Below are 17948 nucleotides of genomic sequence, written 5' to 3' on the forward strand. Positions count from 1 at the left end.
TTTTAAATTTGAATTTGTGAGGCCTTAATTGCCACAAATATTCTACCTGTTTCATTTATCCATCTGTAATTTATTTTTGTCAAATGAGTCAAGTTTATCTGCGAGTTCACATTTCTGATGTTACAAATCTTTTAAAACCTACCACTGAACCCAATACTGTTGTTTTACCTCATACTTTAACTAAACCGTTGGCAAAATGTAGATCAACCTAACTCACTCTAATAATCATATCACCTTTCTCTGCACAGGACCTCTTACATACTTACCTTTTAATTTACCTGCAATGGTTGAATAAGTTTTTCCCCCCCAAAATCAGCCTTTAATCTTGATAAAAAAAATATCTTGAAAAGGTCTTAAAAGCATTAATTAGAGTGTCAGATGCTTTGTTATGTCTGTTGTGTGAAAATTGTTGTTGTGAAAATACTGATTGATAGAATAATTGATAATGAAAATAATTTTAAGTTGTAGAGTACATTCTGTTTGTGTGAGCAGTGTCACTGTGGGTTTGCATACAAAACCTAACATCAAGGGGGGGGGAAAATGCAGCTAATCGCTCTTTAAACCAGGTGAGGTTTTGTGTGTTTGGTCAGGTGACCCCAGTTGCTATGAAACACTGATACCAGGCATAAGCTCCTCTGTGGAGCACCATGAATTATTAATACATCCACAGCAGGAACACCACAGCAAATGCTGCCTTTCTTTTAATACGACAGAAACACTCTGTTCAATATGTCCTCTTTACTGGATCATGGGTTGATCAGGACTGTGGCAGTGGAGCAGGTGGTCGCACCAATCGCAAGTCATTTATGCCACATGGTGCTGCTGTGTGACACTGCGGAGGAACCCGAGCAGTTCAGCCAGCTGGAGGCTGCAGCTCAGGCTGTGGCTAAGGCCACTGCGAACATGGCAGCAGTGGCCTCCAGGTAGGTACAGGGCACAGTTTACTGAGGTTAAGAGGACATGTGGAATGTATTATCAGATTAACACCAGGCTTGTAACTTCCAGGCAAATACGTGACACAGAGGATGAAGTTTTGCATATGGAAATGTCATCTCTGTTGGAGTCAGTCACCGTGTCTGGACAACATGTGTTGCTGGCAGCTCAGAAACTCAGCATCCAGCCCAGTCTGACTGAGCACAGAGAGGAGCTCATCACTGCTACACAAAACGTCTTCCTGGGAGTAGTCAAAGTAAAGTATGACTTTTATTCTCCTGGCTGCAAGTATGTTACTAAAAATACCATTCAATATTAGATATTACACTTTAAAAATAAACAGAGATAGGGAGGAAGGAATGGCTGCAGACACTGACTGATTAAAGGAAAGAGAAGTTCCAATAGCTTTATCTTGCACAGCTGCATCAGCTTTACTTTCCAAGAGGTGTCCTTAAATGGGAATACAATTTCACACATCGAGAGGCTGAACTGCTGGCTGCTTTAAATTTTTACACCTGGAATATCTCAGCTATTCATCCATGATCCTTGGCCTAAACTCCCAGTGTTGTTAGAAATAACAGTTTAAATTTGGTTCATTTGTGAGGATGTTGAACTTTTTCTAATGTCAGCTACTGACTGATATCTTATCTGTGATGTCAGTGGACAGATGGTCTATAATTTGTCAAGGGGGATTACATCATCTACAGCTTGTAAACTGGGAAAAAGGACACAAAACTCAACTTTGTTACTGACATGGTCATAACCTTTAACATAACAAACTCTCCTGTCTTCTCCTTAGTTATGGGAAATGCTGTCTAGATCTTCCAAAACAATTTTAACACAATAGAGTATCATATTTTCATACAGTGATTTGTGCAATTTGAATTTCAACATTTTCTGCAGACAATAGCGCTTACCATCAGAGCAGGCAGACTCATTAAAACTTTGTTTCCCATCATTGTCCAGGGTTTAGGATGAGATTGCAAAATGATCCAGGACTTTTGTCTGAACCCATAATTGCTATTTTCAGAATATTATGCTCTCACACTGCAGTGCAGGTCACAGTACCTTTGCAGACCTTTTAAAGTTCGTCTGTGTTTATGTGCAAACAAACTTAGTTTTTAAGTTTCTAGGTTTTACATTTTGTCATTAAATTTGATCAGTGACAATACTGCATGACCTGGTGATATTTAATAAGCCCTTAAAGGAATACAGTCAACATAAAATATGAGCCATGCTAGCAGCTCCATATGAGGCTAATGTCAGCATGCTAACATGCTCACAATTACAATGCTAACATGCCGATGATAAGCAGGTATAATGTTCAACATGTTCTCCATCTTAGCTTAGCATGTTAGCATGCTAACATTGCTAGTTAGCATAAAATCTTAAGTTACAGCTGGGGCTGAATGTAATTAGTTTTACAGGTATTTTGTCATTAACCAAAGTATTGGACAAATTGCAATTTTTACGTGATCTAGGCGCTATCTAAATTCGAGGAACATGAATGTATAAAACCAAATTTTATGTTAATCCATCCAACAGCTGTCAAGATATTTCCCCAAAAGCCAAAAATGTCAACCTGGTGGCACTAGAGGAAAAGTCAAAGGATCACTAAAGTCAGACAGCTTCATCCACTGGGGACCATGAATGTTTATACCACATTTCAGGCCAATTGATAAAGAGGCCTTTTGTCAAAATGGTGGACTGACAGGCCAACATGCCCTCCACAGTTCCATGTTGCTAGCATGACTAGAAGAACATAAGAAACAAGTAGTAACCAGTAACCTTATCTGTCTCTCTGCTCTTAGGTTCTGTTAGTGGACGATGATGCTACCGTCAGGAGAGTTGTAGCAGCTGCTGATCGAGTTTTGGAGTGCCTCTCTGAGCTCGGCTCTGCCTCAGACATCAAGTCTCTGCTCAAATCTTTCCAGGTGTTTTCTGAGGCTCTGCTTCTCCTCAACAGCCTGACAGTGGACAGAGCAAATTCCTTACAGGATCCCAGACAAACGAAACAGCTTCTTGATTCCTTGGAGACTTTGAGGAGGTGCATCTCCATGCTGCACACGGCCATGTGCACAACCATCAAACACCCTACAAGTGAGCAGGCACAGGCTGCTCGGAGATACATTCTGGACAAGGTGCAGAGCACAGTGAGTGACGTTGTTGTAACCCTGAAAAGTGAATGCCACAGTGGATCACTGGGTACTTGTGGGTATTACATAGGGAGGAGGAACAGTCTGCTGCAACTACTTACTAGTACCCAAATCTCCTCAATCCAAGGCAGCAGCTTTGACAGCATGGTGAGAGATCTGGTGTTTCACTGTATGGTTGTGGCAAACACTTCTCGTAAAGAGTTTCAGCAAAGGGTGGTGAGTCATTGTCGTCACATCCTGCAACTGTGGTCTGACATAAAAAGGATTTTAAAGTCCTCAGAAGATCTGAATGATTCTGAGCAAAGCCTTGAGAAGATCTGCCCTCTGTTGGTGCAGCAAATACAAATGCTTGACGAAGTTTTGTTGACAACAGTTCTCTATCAAGTCTTAGACACATTTCTTACGGCATCTTCTACAGTTGAAGAACTTTCAGGTGTGACCAGACAGATCCTGGTTGGACACTCTTCTACAGAGATAGATCTGAGTTTTATACAGCCACGAGTTGAGGATTTGATATCCTCAACTGATCGAATAATCCAAGTGGCTAATTTTATCTCAGCAATAGCTGTCAATGCAAAGAGTTTGGAGAATGTGGAGAACTCACGAGTATGCCTCACAAGACTCAGGGCTCGGATTGAACCGTTGTCACTGGAGCTGGTGGATAGTTCAATGCAAACTGTTCAAAAGCTCCATGAGGTGTGTCAACAATGGGAGGAGGAGACAAGTCAGCTTCAGGATGCTCTCAGTGACGTGATGGATGTCAGGGAGTTCACCAGTATCGCTATCAATGAGGTGGTCAATGATCAGCATGGATGTGATGCAGCGTACAGAGAGCAAAGCTACAAACTGTTTAATGAACATGCAGCCAATCTTATTTGTCACATGAAGCTGGCAGTTCACTCAGTGAGGAGACACTTGGACAGAAGTGATAACCCCATCTACAGGAATGGCCTCCTAGTCCTGCTCAGACAGGTTCAGTCATCTCGAACCAAAGTGGGTGAGTCGGTCAGAGAGATGCTTTCAGGTTCCAGTCTTAATGTGGAGGTATATTCTACTTTTTCAGATAATATTTCCATGGCTATTCAGCATTTTAAAGTGCTCAGAAAGGGACTGGATGGCCAACAGCATCCACATCTCCTGAGTCCACTGCGAGAGGGGGCACGTCAGGATGTAATGTCACGGTCATGTGCACCAGTCAAAGACACCTGTGAACTGAACCAGGATCATATGATAAGAGGCTCCCCTGTTTTGCAGGCTGTGGAGAGGGATTCCCAAACCGAACATGAGGAGGAGAACACAGATGAGGAAACCATAGAAGCAGAACTGGCTCATAAATATGACAGTGATGATTTAAAGATCCCAGCTGTCTACGATAAGCCCAAACTGATCCGCAAGCCTCTTGAATTTGACCTTTTACCCCTCATGTATGAAGTTGTGACTGTGACTAAAGGGAAAGATGTGACAGTGCTCAACAGGGCCTGCACTGGTGTTCTTGAGCTGTCGAACTGTTACGCTCAAGCTGCAAAAGAAGCCTCGGCCATTGTTGATGCAGTTGATTGTCAGACGTTGGAATGTTTTAGAGCAGAGCTGGTGTCACTGACTCCGCTGCTCGTCCAGACCGCTCAAGAGACAGCGATGAGCTCGGTGATGAGCACGGAGAGCATCTACAAACACAGCACGCAGTTTACTGATCTTATCAACAACACCCGAAAGGTTTTACTGCCAGTTGCTGGAACCTGGTATCATACTGTTTATACTGAGCTGCAAGGAAATCTGCCAACAAAGGCGGCCACTGTTCCACAGCAGCTAAATCAAGTGATGACTTTAGGTGCTGACGTGGTCCAGCTCTTGACATCGTCAGATTTAGCCTCACAAAGCGATGGTCAAGAAACATTCAGCGTTTTACACAACAAGCTGAACAAAGCCCAGAACAACACAAAGTATCTGGTAGAGTTTTCCACCTCAGTGGAAGAACAGGCAGATCAGCTCGAGGGACTCTGTATCCTCTGGGGCCTTTCGATTCAGATTTTGCTCAATTCTCTTGATAAGATTTTGGGAACATCGACTGCAATGAACCAGCTGAGCCCTCAGAAACACCTATCAGTGCTGTCAGAGAACTCGCTTCGAATCCAAGAGGCAGCGAGGCTAACCAGCCTAAATTCTAAGAGTGCTTACAAATCAAAACAGTTAACAGGACACCAGGATGAACTAAAAACCCTGACTGACGCCTATCTCAAAGCTGCCGAAGAGCTTGACACAATACCAAGTGTGATGCAACTTGCAAAGTCTGAATTCTTTCAGAGACGTCTTTTGATTAAAATTAAGGTGCTTTCTAGTCATTTAAGCAAAGCAAATAAGGATTTTGATACAGCACTTCAAAATATTGTCAGCATTGCTTATTTTGCTGCTGAACACTTCAGGGAGAACAACACAGAAGATGCAGAGCAGAAGTTTGAAAATGCAGCTCAAACACTTTCTGAAAATGTAAAACAAGCGACGAAGAGAGTCGAGGACTGCTTACATTACGTCCGCGACCCACGTGCCCGTTCTAACCTGAGGTCTATCAACGACCACCTGTCTTTTCAGATCTCAGATATAATCAGCAGGGCGAGGCTCATCGTAGAGACTCATTACATTTGTGACACACTCAGTCTGGATGTGCAGATACAGTGCTGGTCTGCAAAAGCTCACTATGTGGTGGAGGAGATCAGGAAGCAGGATGGGATTCACCAAGAGGCTAAAGAGTACATCAGAGCTGGTCTACAGGGCAGAGCACCTGATGATATTAAAGACGCGTTGGCTACAATCCCATTGAAAGTCAAGGAAGTGGAATTTCCCTCTGACATAACAATGACATCCTGGCAGAAAGGCAACACAGAAGATGTAGAAGCTGCAGAACCAGATGTGAACATGGCAGCTGTGGCCAAATATGAACCTGGAAATATGGAAAAAGATGTAGGTGTCTCATGATTAACACAATTTTAAGGTTCAGTGATTCCTTCATGTCACAATAAATCCCTATTTTTCCCTTCAGGACGGTGTCTGGTCTGGCACATTCAAAGAATCTCCTTCGTTGACCCACACGTCTCTTTTCCTAAAGCAAGAAAGTGACAGCTGGGATCCCAAGGACAACAGAATTGTCCAGGTGACCAGGAAGATGGCTGACACACTTTGTTACATGACTCAGTACTTGAAGAAGAAAGGCCCAATACCAGTAAGGACCACAAGAGGGCACTTGACATACGTTACTGTCTTGACCTTGATATTTGCAGGCATCCTCATCCACAACACCCTCAGTCATTCCTGTTTTTTTTTTCCAGAATAAAGAGGCATTTGTCAGTGCGGCCAAAGATGTTATCTCAAACTGTCAGTCAGTGACTCAGTTCATCAGAGTTATTGCCAACCACTGCCTGGATAAACAGTGTACAGTTGAACTCTCCCTCATAGTTGAGCAGATTCTCACCATCACCAACCAGCTCAACATCATCTCCAGGTCAGAAGAGTGTAAACATAAATCACATAGTGAAAACCAAGCAAGAGAAAATTTGTAAAGAGGTTATTTTCATGCTTATTTAGTGTCAATGCTGTAACACCTGGGTGCAAATCATCTGATGAGATCCTGGTGAAGAACACGCAAAATCTACTCCAGACGGTCTTGCGTGGGGTCCATGCTGCAGAAACAGCCTGCATCACGGTAAATATAACATCAGAAACATATCTACATTGATATATGGTCTTTTCCATGTATTATAGATAGATACGGTTCAAACACTCTGTTGTGTGTACTGTCTCCTGAACCATTAAAGGGACAGTTCACCCCAAAATCAAAAATACATATTTTTCCTATCACCTGTAGTGCTATTTGTCAATCTAGATTGTTCTGGTGTGAGTTGCTGAGTGTTGAAGATATCGGCTGTAGAGCTGTCTGCCTTCTCTCTTTTATAATTGAGCTAAATGGCACTCGACTTGCAGGTTAGCAGGTGTAGTTTGGTAGAAATAAAAATAGTTCTTACATGAAACTGCTCACAACAAGGTCTGTCTTTTTTTGGCACTTTGAGCACCACAAGCCGAGTGCCATCTGATTCCATTATATTCAAGACGGGCAGGCATCTCTAAGGCTGATATCTCTAACAGTCTGCAAGTCACACCAAAAAAATCTAGACTGATAAATAGCACTACATGTAAGAGGAATAATATGAAATTTAGATTTTGGGATGAACTGTCCCTTTAAAGCTGTACAATTACTCTCTTGTTCAAGGGTTTGAAGCAGCCTGAGCCGAACTCAGATGGTGAAGAGGCTACAGCCTTGTGTTTCCAGTGGAGACGGAAACTGGAGATCCATCGAGCCCAGCAGACGTCTAACCTAGAGACTGATGAGCTGGGTTTGAGGAAGACCTCATCCCACCCTGTAGCACCTAGTCTTGCCCCACCAGTTGGCTACAAGTGACAACTGCCCCTTAGAAAGCCTAACACAGATAACATTTTTGTTCTTGAGTTGATAGAATAACGTGACACCCACTCAGAAGGAGCTTTCACAGACTGTCATGCTCAAGGACACCCCAGCAAGTTCGATGAAATAAAATATTCTATACTGAAGCTGAGATTGGATGTAATGCTGGACATATTACTGGATTTATGCACACTAAAATAACACAATGCAACCTGATGTGTGGTTCTGAAAGAAAACACCTCATGTTTTACGTCTTTATTTCAGATATTTATAATCAAATCACTGAAATGTGACGGGCATATGTGTTGTTAAAATGTCATACAGTATTAATACAACCATAACCACCAAACTGACAGGAATAAAACAAAGTATTTCTCATTAAAACACTCAAAACAGACTGTACACGTGATACAAAATAGGCATTTACAATGTGAATTATGAAAACAATAAAAAAAAGTACATAGCTTAGTTTCAGTCCAACACAGCTCACCTTAACAGACACAGCACCGAGCGGAGCGTTACGCCACCTTCAGCCTACAACACTCACCCTTTGTAGCACACAGAACCCCCTGTGAGTTACAGTCAACTCAAAATTCAACATTAAACATAGTTATAAATGCCATATTTATATAATATATATCAATGTAATGTGAACATGATAATATTTTCTCTCTTTGTATAGTACACTTCTTTTTTTATTCTGATGAAAACAAGTGAATGACAGTTGAACTGCTATATACAAGCTTCTCATCAGTGTTTCGAGGAATTACAATGACAGATCGAAATGAGTTTCCAATATTATTTCACTCAATTGACTGTTATTACTGCTCGTTTAGCAAGTTAGAAAAGTCTACAACAGTAACGTCACATCCTCGAAGCATTTAGGCCACTTAAAAAAGGTCCAACAATGTACAAAGCAAAAATTGAATGGCTGCAACGTTGCGAAATTACACATTTCTTCTCAGTGCACTTAGAGAACTATCTAATATTGTAGATAATTTTATTTATGTTTTGATTATCTGATCATGCCAGAGGATGACCAATCATAAACTTATATCAGGGTGTGTTGTAAAAAAATGTCTGTTGACTTATTGTGAAAAAATCCCTTATAATAAAAGTGAGCATAAACAGAAGCATCTCGTAATATAAAAGTGAAATAAATAAATACAAAACTTCTCGAGGGAATTCTTACAATAATTGTTTGATCATTTATGTAGCGTTATGTCTCTGCATGTGGAGTGATCTATTCTACAGGTCGTAATGCCTGGAATGAACCCATACGGGTCAGTCCTTAGTGAAAACTATACAAGTTTAAATAATTCCTTTTTTCTGATTGTTTAAAACATACATGAAAAATACACAATGATAAAAGACCCTAACACACACACTGTCAAAACAAACATTTCAGCATTGATATGATTAAGTTAAAATAACTATACACTGTGTCTGTGCACATCTAGTATCATCTCCGTACGGACAAATGTGTAGTGCACTAGATAGTATGCGATTATATACAGGATCATTTATATACAGAAATAAATAGGTTCATGTAAAGCTAAATAAAGATTAATAGACACGTCTCATCAAAATACAATTCTTCTGCAACTTGTTTATATTTCCACGCTGTGTTTACTGACAGAAAGGAGAAGCAGTTGGATCAAAAGTCTTGAACACATCTTTCAGTGTCCTGTCATCTGCCTCCTCCTCTGGATCATCCTGTTTTGGTTCTTCCTCCATGGCGTCCTCCTGCTCCTTCTTTTCCTCCTGCTTCTTCTCCTCTGCCTCTTCTTGTGCTCCTGTAGAGCCCTGTCCTCCTGGTTTGGCCTGCCTGGGGTCAGTGTACTGGGGTCGGATCAGTCCAGCCAGCGCCTGGATGGGGAGGTTATGAACTGCAGGAGGTTTGACGGGTGAGGCGGGAGGCACTGTGGGAGAACCGGAGGGTGGAGGCTGATCTGAGGCGACGTCTGTGCTTTTGGCCTCTTCGAAAGAGCTGCTTCGTTGGGTTGGTGAGAGAGGCGGGGTATTGTCTTTCTTGGGGAGTTTCAGAATGCCTGCCTTTTTAGGAGGCTCTGCTTGCTCCTTCTGAGCTTGCTCGGTTTGATTACGAGGATCGTACAGACTGATGCCGCCGAGGATTGTAGTGGGACTCTCTAGCCCCCCACCAGAGGATGCCAGACGAGGGGCATAAGGTGGCAGCCTCTCAGGCTCTGGCTTCGCTTGGATAACATGAGGAGAGGAGCTCACACTGGCCTTCTGTAACCTGGGGTCCACAACTCCTCCCCCAGAGGAGGGCACCTTCTGACCCAGCAACTTGGAGTCCAGACTTCCTGTACGCTTTAGTCTGGGGTCCAGAGTCTTTTGCTGGCGTGGATCTATGGGTCTTTCAATGGAGGGTCGAGACTCTAGAGATCCAGAGGGTAATCGACTCATACGTTCCTTCAAGCGTGCAGCTACCAGTCTGGGGTCAGTCGGTGGAGGGCTGGAGACGGGGGGATGGTCAGACAGGCTTGTTCGGTTCATCTGAGCATCTGCAATTAGGGGTGGAAGGGGCAGGTTGATGGAGTGTTCCTGTTTGGGCACCAGGGAAGGGATGAGGTCCTCAGGGGCCCACACCACTGTCTGAGCGAAGGCTGGCCGCTGGAGCAGGATGTCCACCCGAATGTGGCTAAACTGCTTTAACTGACAACGAGGATCCCGCAGCACTGCACTGGGGCTGGGATCCAGAGGGATGAGAACCGCTTTGTCCCTGAGCTCCCTCTCTCCTTCATCATCATCATCACCCGTAGGAGGCTTCTGAGGAACAGGGTGGCTCTGCTGGCGATAAGAACTCGGCTCCATCGGTCTCATCTTCCTGGGGTCTCTGGAGAACCGTGGGTCTGCAGCTCCATCAGACTCCTTTTTCATATCCGGGGGTCGCTGACGTGGGTCTGTCTTCACACGGGGGTCAGTGGGTGGGGCCCTCTCCTTCACAAGCCGAGGGTCACCCAGTGCTAAAGCCACAGGGGCAGCCTGGGGGGGCTTGGACTGAGACTGCTGCATCTCACTCTGCTTCTTGAGAGATTTAAGGATGGAGGAAACACAGCTTCCATCCTCCTCGTCGCTTGAGTACCAGTTTGTAGTTTCATCTGTAAACAAAAATTAGATCATATTTAAATGTTTGTTCTCTTAAGCATTATTTGAGCGGGACTAGTATTAGCAGGGGACATCATGCGATTTAGAATTATCTCCCTACGTTTGTTTTTCGTGCGGCACATTCACATGGGATAAGCAAAGTCTGTTTACTTGAATTTACTGACATAAATAATTTTACTTGCTAATACAAGTCTCTTTACTTTAGCAAGTTCTCCATTTGTGAGGGCGTTCTGGGTGTTACTGGGTTTTATCTTAATTAATTCAGCAGACCTGCTTCTTGCCCCCGGGCACTTACCTCTGCTTGCACTGTTATCATCCTGGCCCTCTGCTCTCTGTGGCTCATTTCCCTGTGGATGTGACTCTTGTTGTTGCTGCTGCTGTGTCAGGTGTAAAAAGATGGCCTTCTGCACTGCTGGTGGTAAAGACTGCAACTGTGACTCTGCGTCCATCTGCTGGAGGTTCTGCATGAAGGCCAAACTGGGGTCTACTGCATTGAAAATAAAACAAAGAAGAATAACTTTGCAATTTGAGTTACCGGTTTAAATGTGATTTACCGACTGGACGACAATGTAACTATAATACTGACCTCCTTGCTGACCCATGGCCTGGTTTCGAAGGAAGCTGCTGAACAACTCTACTGGGTTCTGACCCAACGACGGAAATGGGAAGAGACTTTGCAGCATCTGTAGATCTGGTATAGGAGGGAACGGAGGCCTCTGCATGTTCATCTGCGGGTTCATACTGGGTCGGTTCCCGTGAAAGGGTGGAGGTTGACCAGGGGGGATTGGTGGCTGCACTGGAAATCCAGGTGGTGGGTGCTGTCCTGGAGGGCTCTGTGGCATGGGTGCTCCAGTGGGGTGACCCATGGGAACAGGTGATCCAGGGGGAGGAATCGGAGGAGCAGAGGGGGCTGTAGGAACCATACCTGCGCTCTGTGTGTCCTCTGAGCCTCCGCTAAACTGACTGGTGCCTTCACCTTGATTCTGGGTGTAGTTGGATCCACTGAAAAAATAATATGCACAGTTAGGTTGAGAATAAGCTCTTCAGAGTTCGATTTAGGTTTGATTACAGATTATTTTGGTTACCTCAGACCAATTTTTTGTGCCAAGTCCACAGTAGGTTGAACCTTGATTTCAAACAGGGAGGGGATCTTCTTCCCCGCCTGGCCAGAGGCTCCATCTGTAGGACTGCTCTGACCAGGAGTGGGCAGCAGACCCACCCCAGGAGGAGGCTTCGGAAGTGGGGCGATACCTTGCTTTCTCAAATCCTCCAGCTCCAACTCATCCTCGCGGGCGTTCTCCTCCTCAGTGTTTATTATCTGATAAATGAGTCAGAAAGCAGAAATAAAACAATTATTGATCATTAGAGCTGAAAATCTCTCGGCATATAAAAGTTTAAATAAAAAACACTTCTTTCTGTTTTACCTTATCGAGCAACTCTTTGGTCACGTCATTCAGAGCCTCGTGGGAGAATTTGCAGTTGTCCCCTTGATAACATTTAGCTCCAGTATGAAAGAACTTGCACGGGTATTCATGTGCAGTCACAGGTTAAGGAACAGGACTAATTAAAAGGTGTGATGGGAATTCCCTCCATTATGCAATTACACAAATGTAATTAAAAACTCTTGTTAGTAAAGGATATTGTGCATGTAAATGCAGTTATCTCCTTTGCTGCAGTAGCCTTGGAGGTAAAATTTGCAGAGTTCCTTTTTCTTATCTGGTACGACGAGCTCATGTTCGAACTTGCACTGTTCCCCCTGTGTAAAGAAAAACTGAGTTTATCCTTCAGGTAGGAAACTTAAGTGTATATTGTTAAAACAAGTAAAAGAACATTAGTGCTACTTTACCTTGATGCATCGACCCTCGAGGAAATACTTGCAGATGTACCTGCCGTTGTGTTCAACCGTGTGCTGATTGATAAACTCTTTACTCATGATCGGTCGTTTCTTCTGAAAACCGGAGGAATTTTTTCCTTCCTGTGACACAAAATAAACAAGATGTGGTCTTCGTTTTATCTTTTCCCCCAACTAGTGTCTTAATGTGCAAGTCTGTTTAATACAAAGCTGAATGGTACAGTCAAAAGATGAAATATTGTGAAAACTTAAGAATAACCTCGTCTTTTTGTCTTTTTTCTCTAGAGCACAAACTTCTTGTGTGTATTTGAACTTTTAAATGTCAGTTTTCTATAAAATGCAAATTACATTGTGATGCAGATGAAAACCAGGTTCCCACAGCTTAAGGTAAGTTAGATTTAAGACGTTTTGAGAGTTTTTTAACCCTACTCAGAATGAAATTTAAGACCAATTTTACAATAACCAAAACAGAAGAAAAGAAATGTGCACCAATATTAATTACGCATTGTTAGGGAAAATTTTGCCTAAAAGTTTATTGTAGCATAAAACATGATTTTTTTTGTCTCATGGCAAGTTTTCTTGTTGATTTTGTGTTTCTCATTCTGCCTGTTGGACTCCACTGCCTTCATTCCCATTGTGAGTTTGAAAAACATTTTGCATGAAAGTACACTGAGCCTCATATGCATTTCAGTCATAGCAGGAAATCTTGGCTAAACAGCCAATTGTCACTGTATTTGCACTTCCCCATGTCGTCCAGGGTACAGTGACAGGTAATTAGCAGACAGTGGATTCTCACAAAGTATGAGTGTCCACATTCCACATCTGCGTGATGTTAATGTAAGAGGCATGCGGTAAGTTATTTAAGAAAAATTATACCAATTATTTTGATATTTTTAAATGCACTGTCAAAAGAAAAGGATTTACAAAGTCCTACTTCCCATGTCTTTGCATTTTTAAGACTTTTGAAAGACTGATTACAGATATTTTAATACCAATTAAGGCCTTTTTAGATGAATGAATTCAATGATTCTGAGACTAAGGGTCTGCAGAAACCCTGAAAAATATATACAGTATTTTAGCTTGATTCCCCATGACTAATATAATATTAACGTATTTATTAGGGGTGGGAATCACTAGGAGATACACGACACAATATTATCACGATACTTAGGTCACGACACAATATTATTGCAATTTTAAATATGTTGCGATATGCTGATTTACATGCAATTTATAACATTTTTTTTTACTGTAAATTATGTCCCCAAAGGAGAACCTGTCAACATATTTTTAATCTAATAAGATAAAGTTTTCAGTCTGTTACTCTGACTTCAGACATTTTTTTGTAGCAAAATGTATCTAGTGGACTGAAAAGCAATGAACATATGATTCCAGTAGACTATAAAAAGCTGATATGTATTGTAATATTAATCATTTATATAATAAAAAAAAATTGTGATACGACATTGCCACAAAAAAATATTGCGATACTATGCTGTATTGATTTTTTTCCCCCATCCCTAGTATTTTTTAGGGAGCAGTTGTGGCTCAAGTAGTAGAGTATATATTCTACTTAAATAACATATGATACTAATATCTGGCTGAAATTTACAAGGCACACTTACTGGCACCATGTCATCCATGCATTGGTCTCCTCCTCGACCTCGCCCGCGTCCTCCCCAGGGTTTCCCCTTCAGCTTCTTGTTCTTGTTGAGCATCCCACGTCCTCTTCCTGGCCCACTCCCTCTGCCTCTTCCTCTCTGCCCAACTGAAAATGACATTTTCATCAAACACATTATTATTCACAATAAATCTAGATAAATTACAACAGGAATGATCTGATATCAAAAGTGTTTGAATCTGAAAAGCACTCATACACTGCTGTTGTTTCATCCCTCTCATGCTTCCTCTCTTCATCTGGTCTTTAGTGTGGCGTCCCTTTCCCTGACACTGGGAATCTTTTGACTGTGAATACTCGGACATGTCATCTTCATAATCATCCTCCTCTTCATCGTAGTCGTACTTGTCATCACTGTAGTCGCTGTATTTGTCAAAGTCACTGCTCTTGTGCGGCGGGGACTTCTGTGAGTTGCCATGGCCTCCCTTTGAATCTCGTCCGTGCTGGCAGGTCAACAGTCACAGAGAAAAAAATGTCACACAATAATGCTTTTATGGATATTAAGTGGCAGCAGCAGCCAGCGGTTGTGAACTCACCTGAGAGGACTGGCCATCAAATCCCTGGCTCTTACGGTTTTTGGGCCTTTCAGGTCGGTCGTAGTCGGAGTCATAACTGTCAGAGCTGGAGCTGCTGGAGGGGGAGTGGTGCTGAGGAGAGGGCGGAGGGAACAAAGGAAAAACACACCATTAAAGTGAATTGTGAATTAGCCTAACTTTTCCTAACTTCACTGCTGTAGCAGTAAAAGATATTTTATTGCGATAACAAATACGGCAGCATATTACTTTCTGTCTGTCACGCCTTCTCCTTTTAGACCTCCTCTTCTCTCTGGTCTTTTTGTATCTTTTCCTGGAGTGCCTGTGAGTCTTCTCTTCTTTCTCTTTAACCTTTTCTTTTTCCTTCTCCTTCTCTTTGTCTTCATTCACCTCTGGAGCCTCTTTGTTTTCCTCCTCAATTCCAATCCCTTCATCATCTATTTCTCCATCTTCCAGCTCGCCATCCTCTCTAAAAGAAAAAGAGGAAAACAGTGAGTTCCTCGAGTATAACTATAAGGGTTTATATACTTTGTTTTGTCAGCGTCAGACTTTCTTAAAATGTTTTTCATATCATAAGCAAAACCAGAATCACCTGCTGTAATGATTTAATAAGAAATAAAAATGTTATTACACTGCCATTAAGTATTTTCCCATCATTTGGAGCAAAGCAATGAATAATAAGCCAGACAGTTTCCAATACACGCTGAGCCTTTCCTGTACTAAAAACATCCTGTCAACAATTCAAGGCTAAGTTCTAATTTTCTGTGAACCAATATGTAGTTATTTCATGGGAGTCAAAATAAATTCAACCTCAGGTCGAATAAAATCCATGAAAGCCTCCGATTTCTAGAAGCAAGGGTTTTCAGAGTCAGATATGAGTTAAGTATGATTTAGGCACACATTAGTCTTCACAACAAGCCCATTGTTTCTGTTAAATACTATAACAAAAACAACCTTAAATAAATAGGAAACATTTTGATGGAATTTTGATAAAAAATGTCAGTCTGAAAGGCCTGTGCACTCCTGTAGGAACTCTCCAAAGGCATACTTAATTAAAAGGATTGTGAATATATAATAGGCAGACAGTCCTCTCATTGAAGTTGAGGTTTAATGTCAGATACTGTTATGATCAGTATGTAAGCATAACTTTGATATAATCCAAGGCTTTCTTTCTATTGTTTTGCAGCAGCGTCAATGACCCCTGTGTGTCTGCAGAGGAGTAGTTACGCAAACATTACTGCCCTGAGTACTTCACATTAGAGCTGCAATTATTAATAGATTAGTTCTCATTAATTAGATGAATTGAAAGCTAATTTGATCATCGATTCATTGGTTTGAGTAATTAAAAAAACGTTGAAATTTTCTGATTCTAGCCTCTTAAATGTGAATATTTTCTGGTTTCTGTACTTCTTTATGAAAGTAAACTGAATATCACTGGGTTGTGGACAAAACAAGATCACGTTGGGACATTTTGCAACATTTTCTGACATTTTACAAACCAAACTAATTGATTAATTGATAGATAAATCGACAAAGAAAACAACTGTTCTTCACATATATGCTGCTTTTATAATCTGCTGTGTGTCACACAGGAATAGGAAGAGAAAGTTGGTTATAACACTAAAGCTTGGCACTTAAAGGCAAGCCTCTATAACACCTGCTCCAAATTTAAAATTACAGCTGTACCAGCATGGACTCACATATCTAAAACTGAAATCAACACATACTGGATTATAATAGATGGCCAATACAGAGCAAGTATTTCATTTAAAAGTTTATATAAATATCAAGTATGTCAACGCATGAAAATATCAAAGTATGACAGTGGTAGATATCACCATCCCTGTGCAGTTTTAATATTCTTTTCATACGATGTCAAGTCAGCTGTTTTCAAAAGATGAATCAGGTAGGAGCATTAAAACATAAACACCCTAAAAATGGGAAAGAATGTCCTCCCACTGATCCCAGTCTGTCTTCACAGACAGGAGCCATGTCTACCTCTGACACCAGTGCAGATCAGGCTTCAACCTGGCACCCTACACATCTGAAGCCACCATGATACTGTACCAAAACTTCCCATTCAGTCCAGCCTTCAGCAGCTGAGACTACACCGACCAAACACTACACCTGAACTTTGCTAGACAGTGAAATCTGTGAGATCTTTGCTTTGGCACCAGCACGCTCTTGGCCCCTCTTTGTTCACATGGTGTGACAGCTCTGTCAGGACTAGAGACCAATCACAAGGACACGGGCATGGCCTGTCTCCAGCACAAGCACATAATCTCAACCCTGCGTGAACCTTGTCTCAGCAGTACTGCCAGGTGCCCGGTAGGGGGCGTACAGTGCGAGGATGGGCGTGGCATTTACATCATAGTCATTTGCATAGTCTCCTGCAGATGGCAACAATGAAGCCAATTCACCCCAGTACCACAACAACACAAACGATGAGGTCTGCTATCTTGCATGGAAATGATCATGAATGAGTCTTATCGACACGGTGATGGGAAATCTAGTTGGACAGCGTTATTTAAGTGCACCAAAGAGGCATGCAAAGATTGTTGAGGGGGGAAACCGTGGACTCTATATCCTGCAATTCATGGTTAAAATAAAAGAAGAAAACAGTAACACAAGCATGTAGACCCACAGCACTGAAACGCACAGATGAGCGTATTAAGAATTGCATAAGAATGTTACTCGACCTTTCATCCCCTGCAAGCTCAGAGTCTGTCATGTTTTTGTCAAGAACAGGGGCTGGGGGACTGGAAACAAGGCTCACAGAAGCCATTGGCAAACGGATCTGCCTCCTTTCTCTCCGGTAACGTTACAAGAGTGAATTATCTCAGTCACTCAAGGAGACGTTGGGTTGTGAGAGATGCTGGAAGATTTCAGACTGGAGAAAAACTCACGGTGTTACATGTCTCGACAGAGACAGTAAACAGACACTCTCCTCTTTCATATCAATGACGTTTTAACTCTGTGAGCGCAGCTTGATACCCCGCTTTGCTAATGTCCCGTCGGTTGACAGCTGCCATGGTGAAATAGAGGAGACGGTGGGAGAAACAGACAGAAATGTAACCATGTTCGTTGATTTCAGCATCTTCATAGGCTTTCTCAACAGGGACATCATCTCAAAATGGCTTCTGAGGTCTGCAGCACATTCCTGGATCATGTATTCCTCCACGTATATATAGTCCTACGCGGATCTACCTAACAT

At 42.2% G+C, this 17948-nt stretch overlaps 2 protein-coding genes across 3 annotated transcripts; one reads left to right on the top strand and one right to left on the bottom strand.

Annotated features, from left to right (window-relative positions):
* The first annotated feature begins 813 nt into the window (after positions 1-813).
* On the top strand, positions 814-7550 carry LOC144458436 (uncharacterized). The gene is made up of 7 exons (XM_078160919.1): positions 814-923; positions 1006-1189; positions 2745-6008; positions 6124-6303; positions 6410-6582; positions 6666-6783; positions 7348-7550. Exons 1-7 carry the CDS (start codon positions 814-816, stop codon positions 7534-7536), a joined length of 4218 nt encoding a protein of 1405 aa, XP_078017045.1. The 3' UTR covers positions 7537-7550.
* Positions 7551-7779: 229 nt separating this feature from the next.
* On the bottom strand, positions 7780-17899 carry zc3h6 (zinc finger CCCH-type containing 6). Of its 2 annotated transcripts, none has more exons than XM_078176336.1 (12): positions 17434-17899; positions 14984-15203; positions 14738-14848; positions 14401-14644; positions 14149-14291; positions 12518-12646; positions 12311-12427; positions 12096-12203; positions 11757-11989; positions 11258-11673; positions 10967-11155; positions 7780-10664 (listed from the first exon to the last, which is right to left on the bottom strand). In XM_078176336.1, exons 1-12 carry the CDS (start codon positions 17517-17519, stop codon positions 9169-9171), a joined length of 3492 nt encoding a protein of 1163 aa, XP_078032462.1. In that variant the 5' UTR covers positions 17520-17899; the 3' UTR covers positions 7780-9168. The 2 variants fall into 2 exon arrangements, with proteins under 2 accessions (XP_078032462.1, XP_078032461.1); XM_078176335.1 differs by having other exon boundaries at positions 10967-11158.
* Positions 17900-17948: the final 49 nt, after the last annotated feature.

This window comes from Epinephelus lanceolatus, chromosome 17 (genome assembly GCF_041903045.1).
Source record: "Epinephelus lanceolatus isolate andai-2023 chromosome 17, ASM4190304v1, whole genome shotgun sequence".
NCBI classification, from domain to species: Eukaryota; Metazoa; Chordata; class Actinopteri; order Perciformes; family Serranidae; genus Epinephelus; species Epinephelus lanceolatus.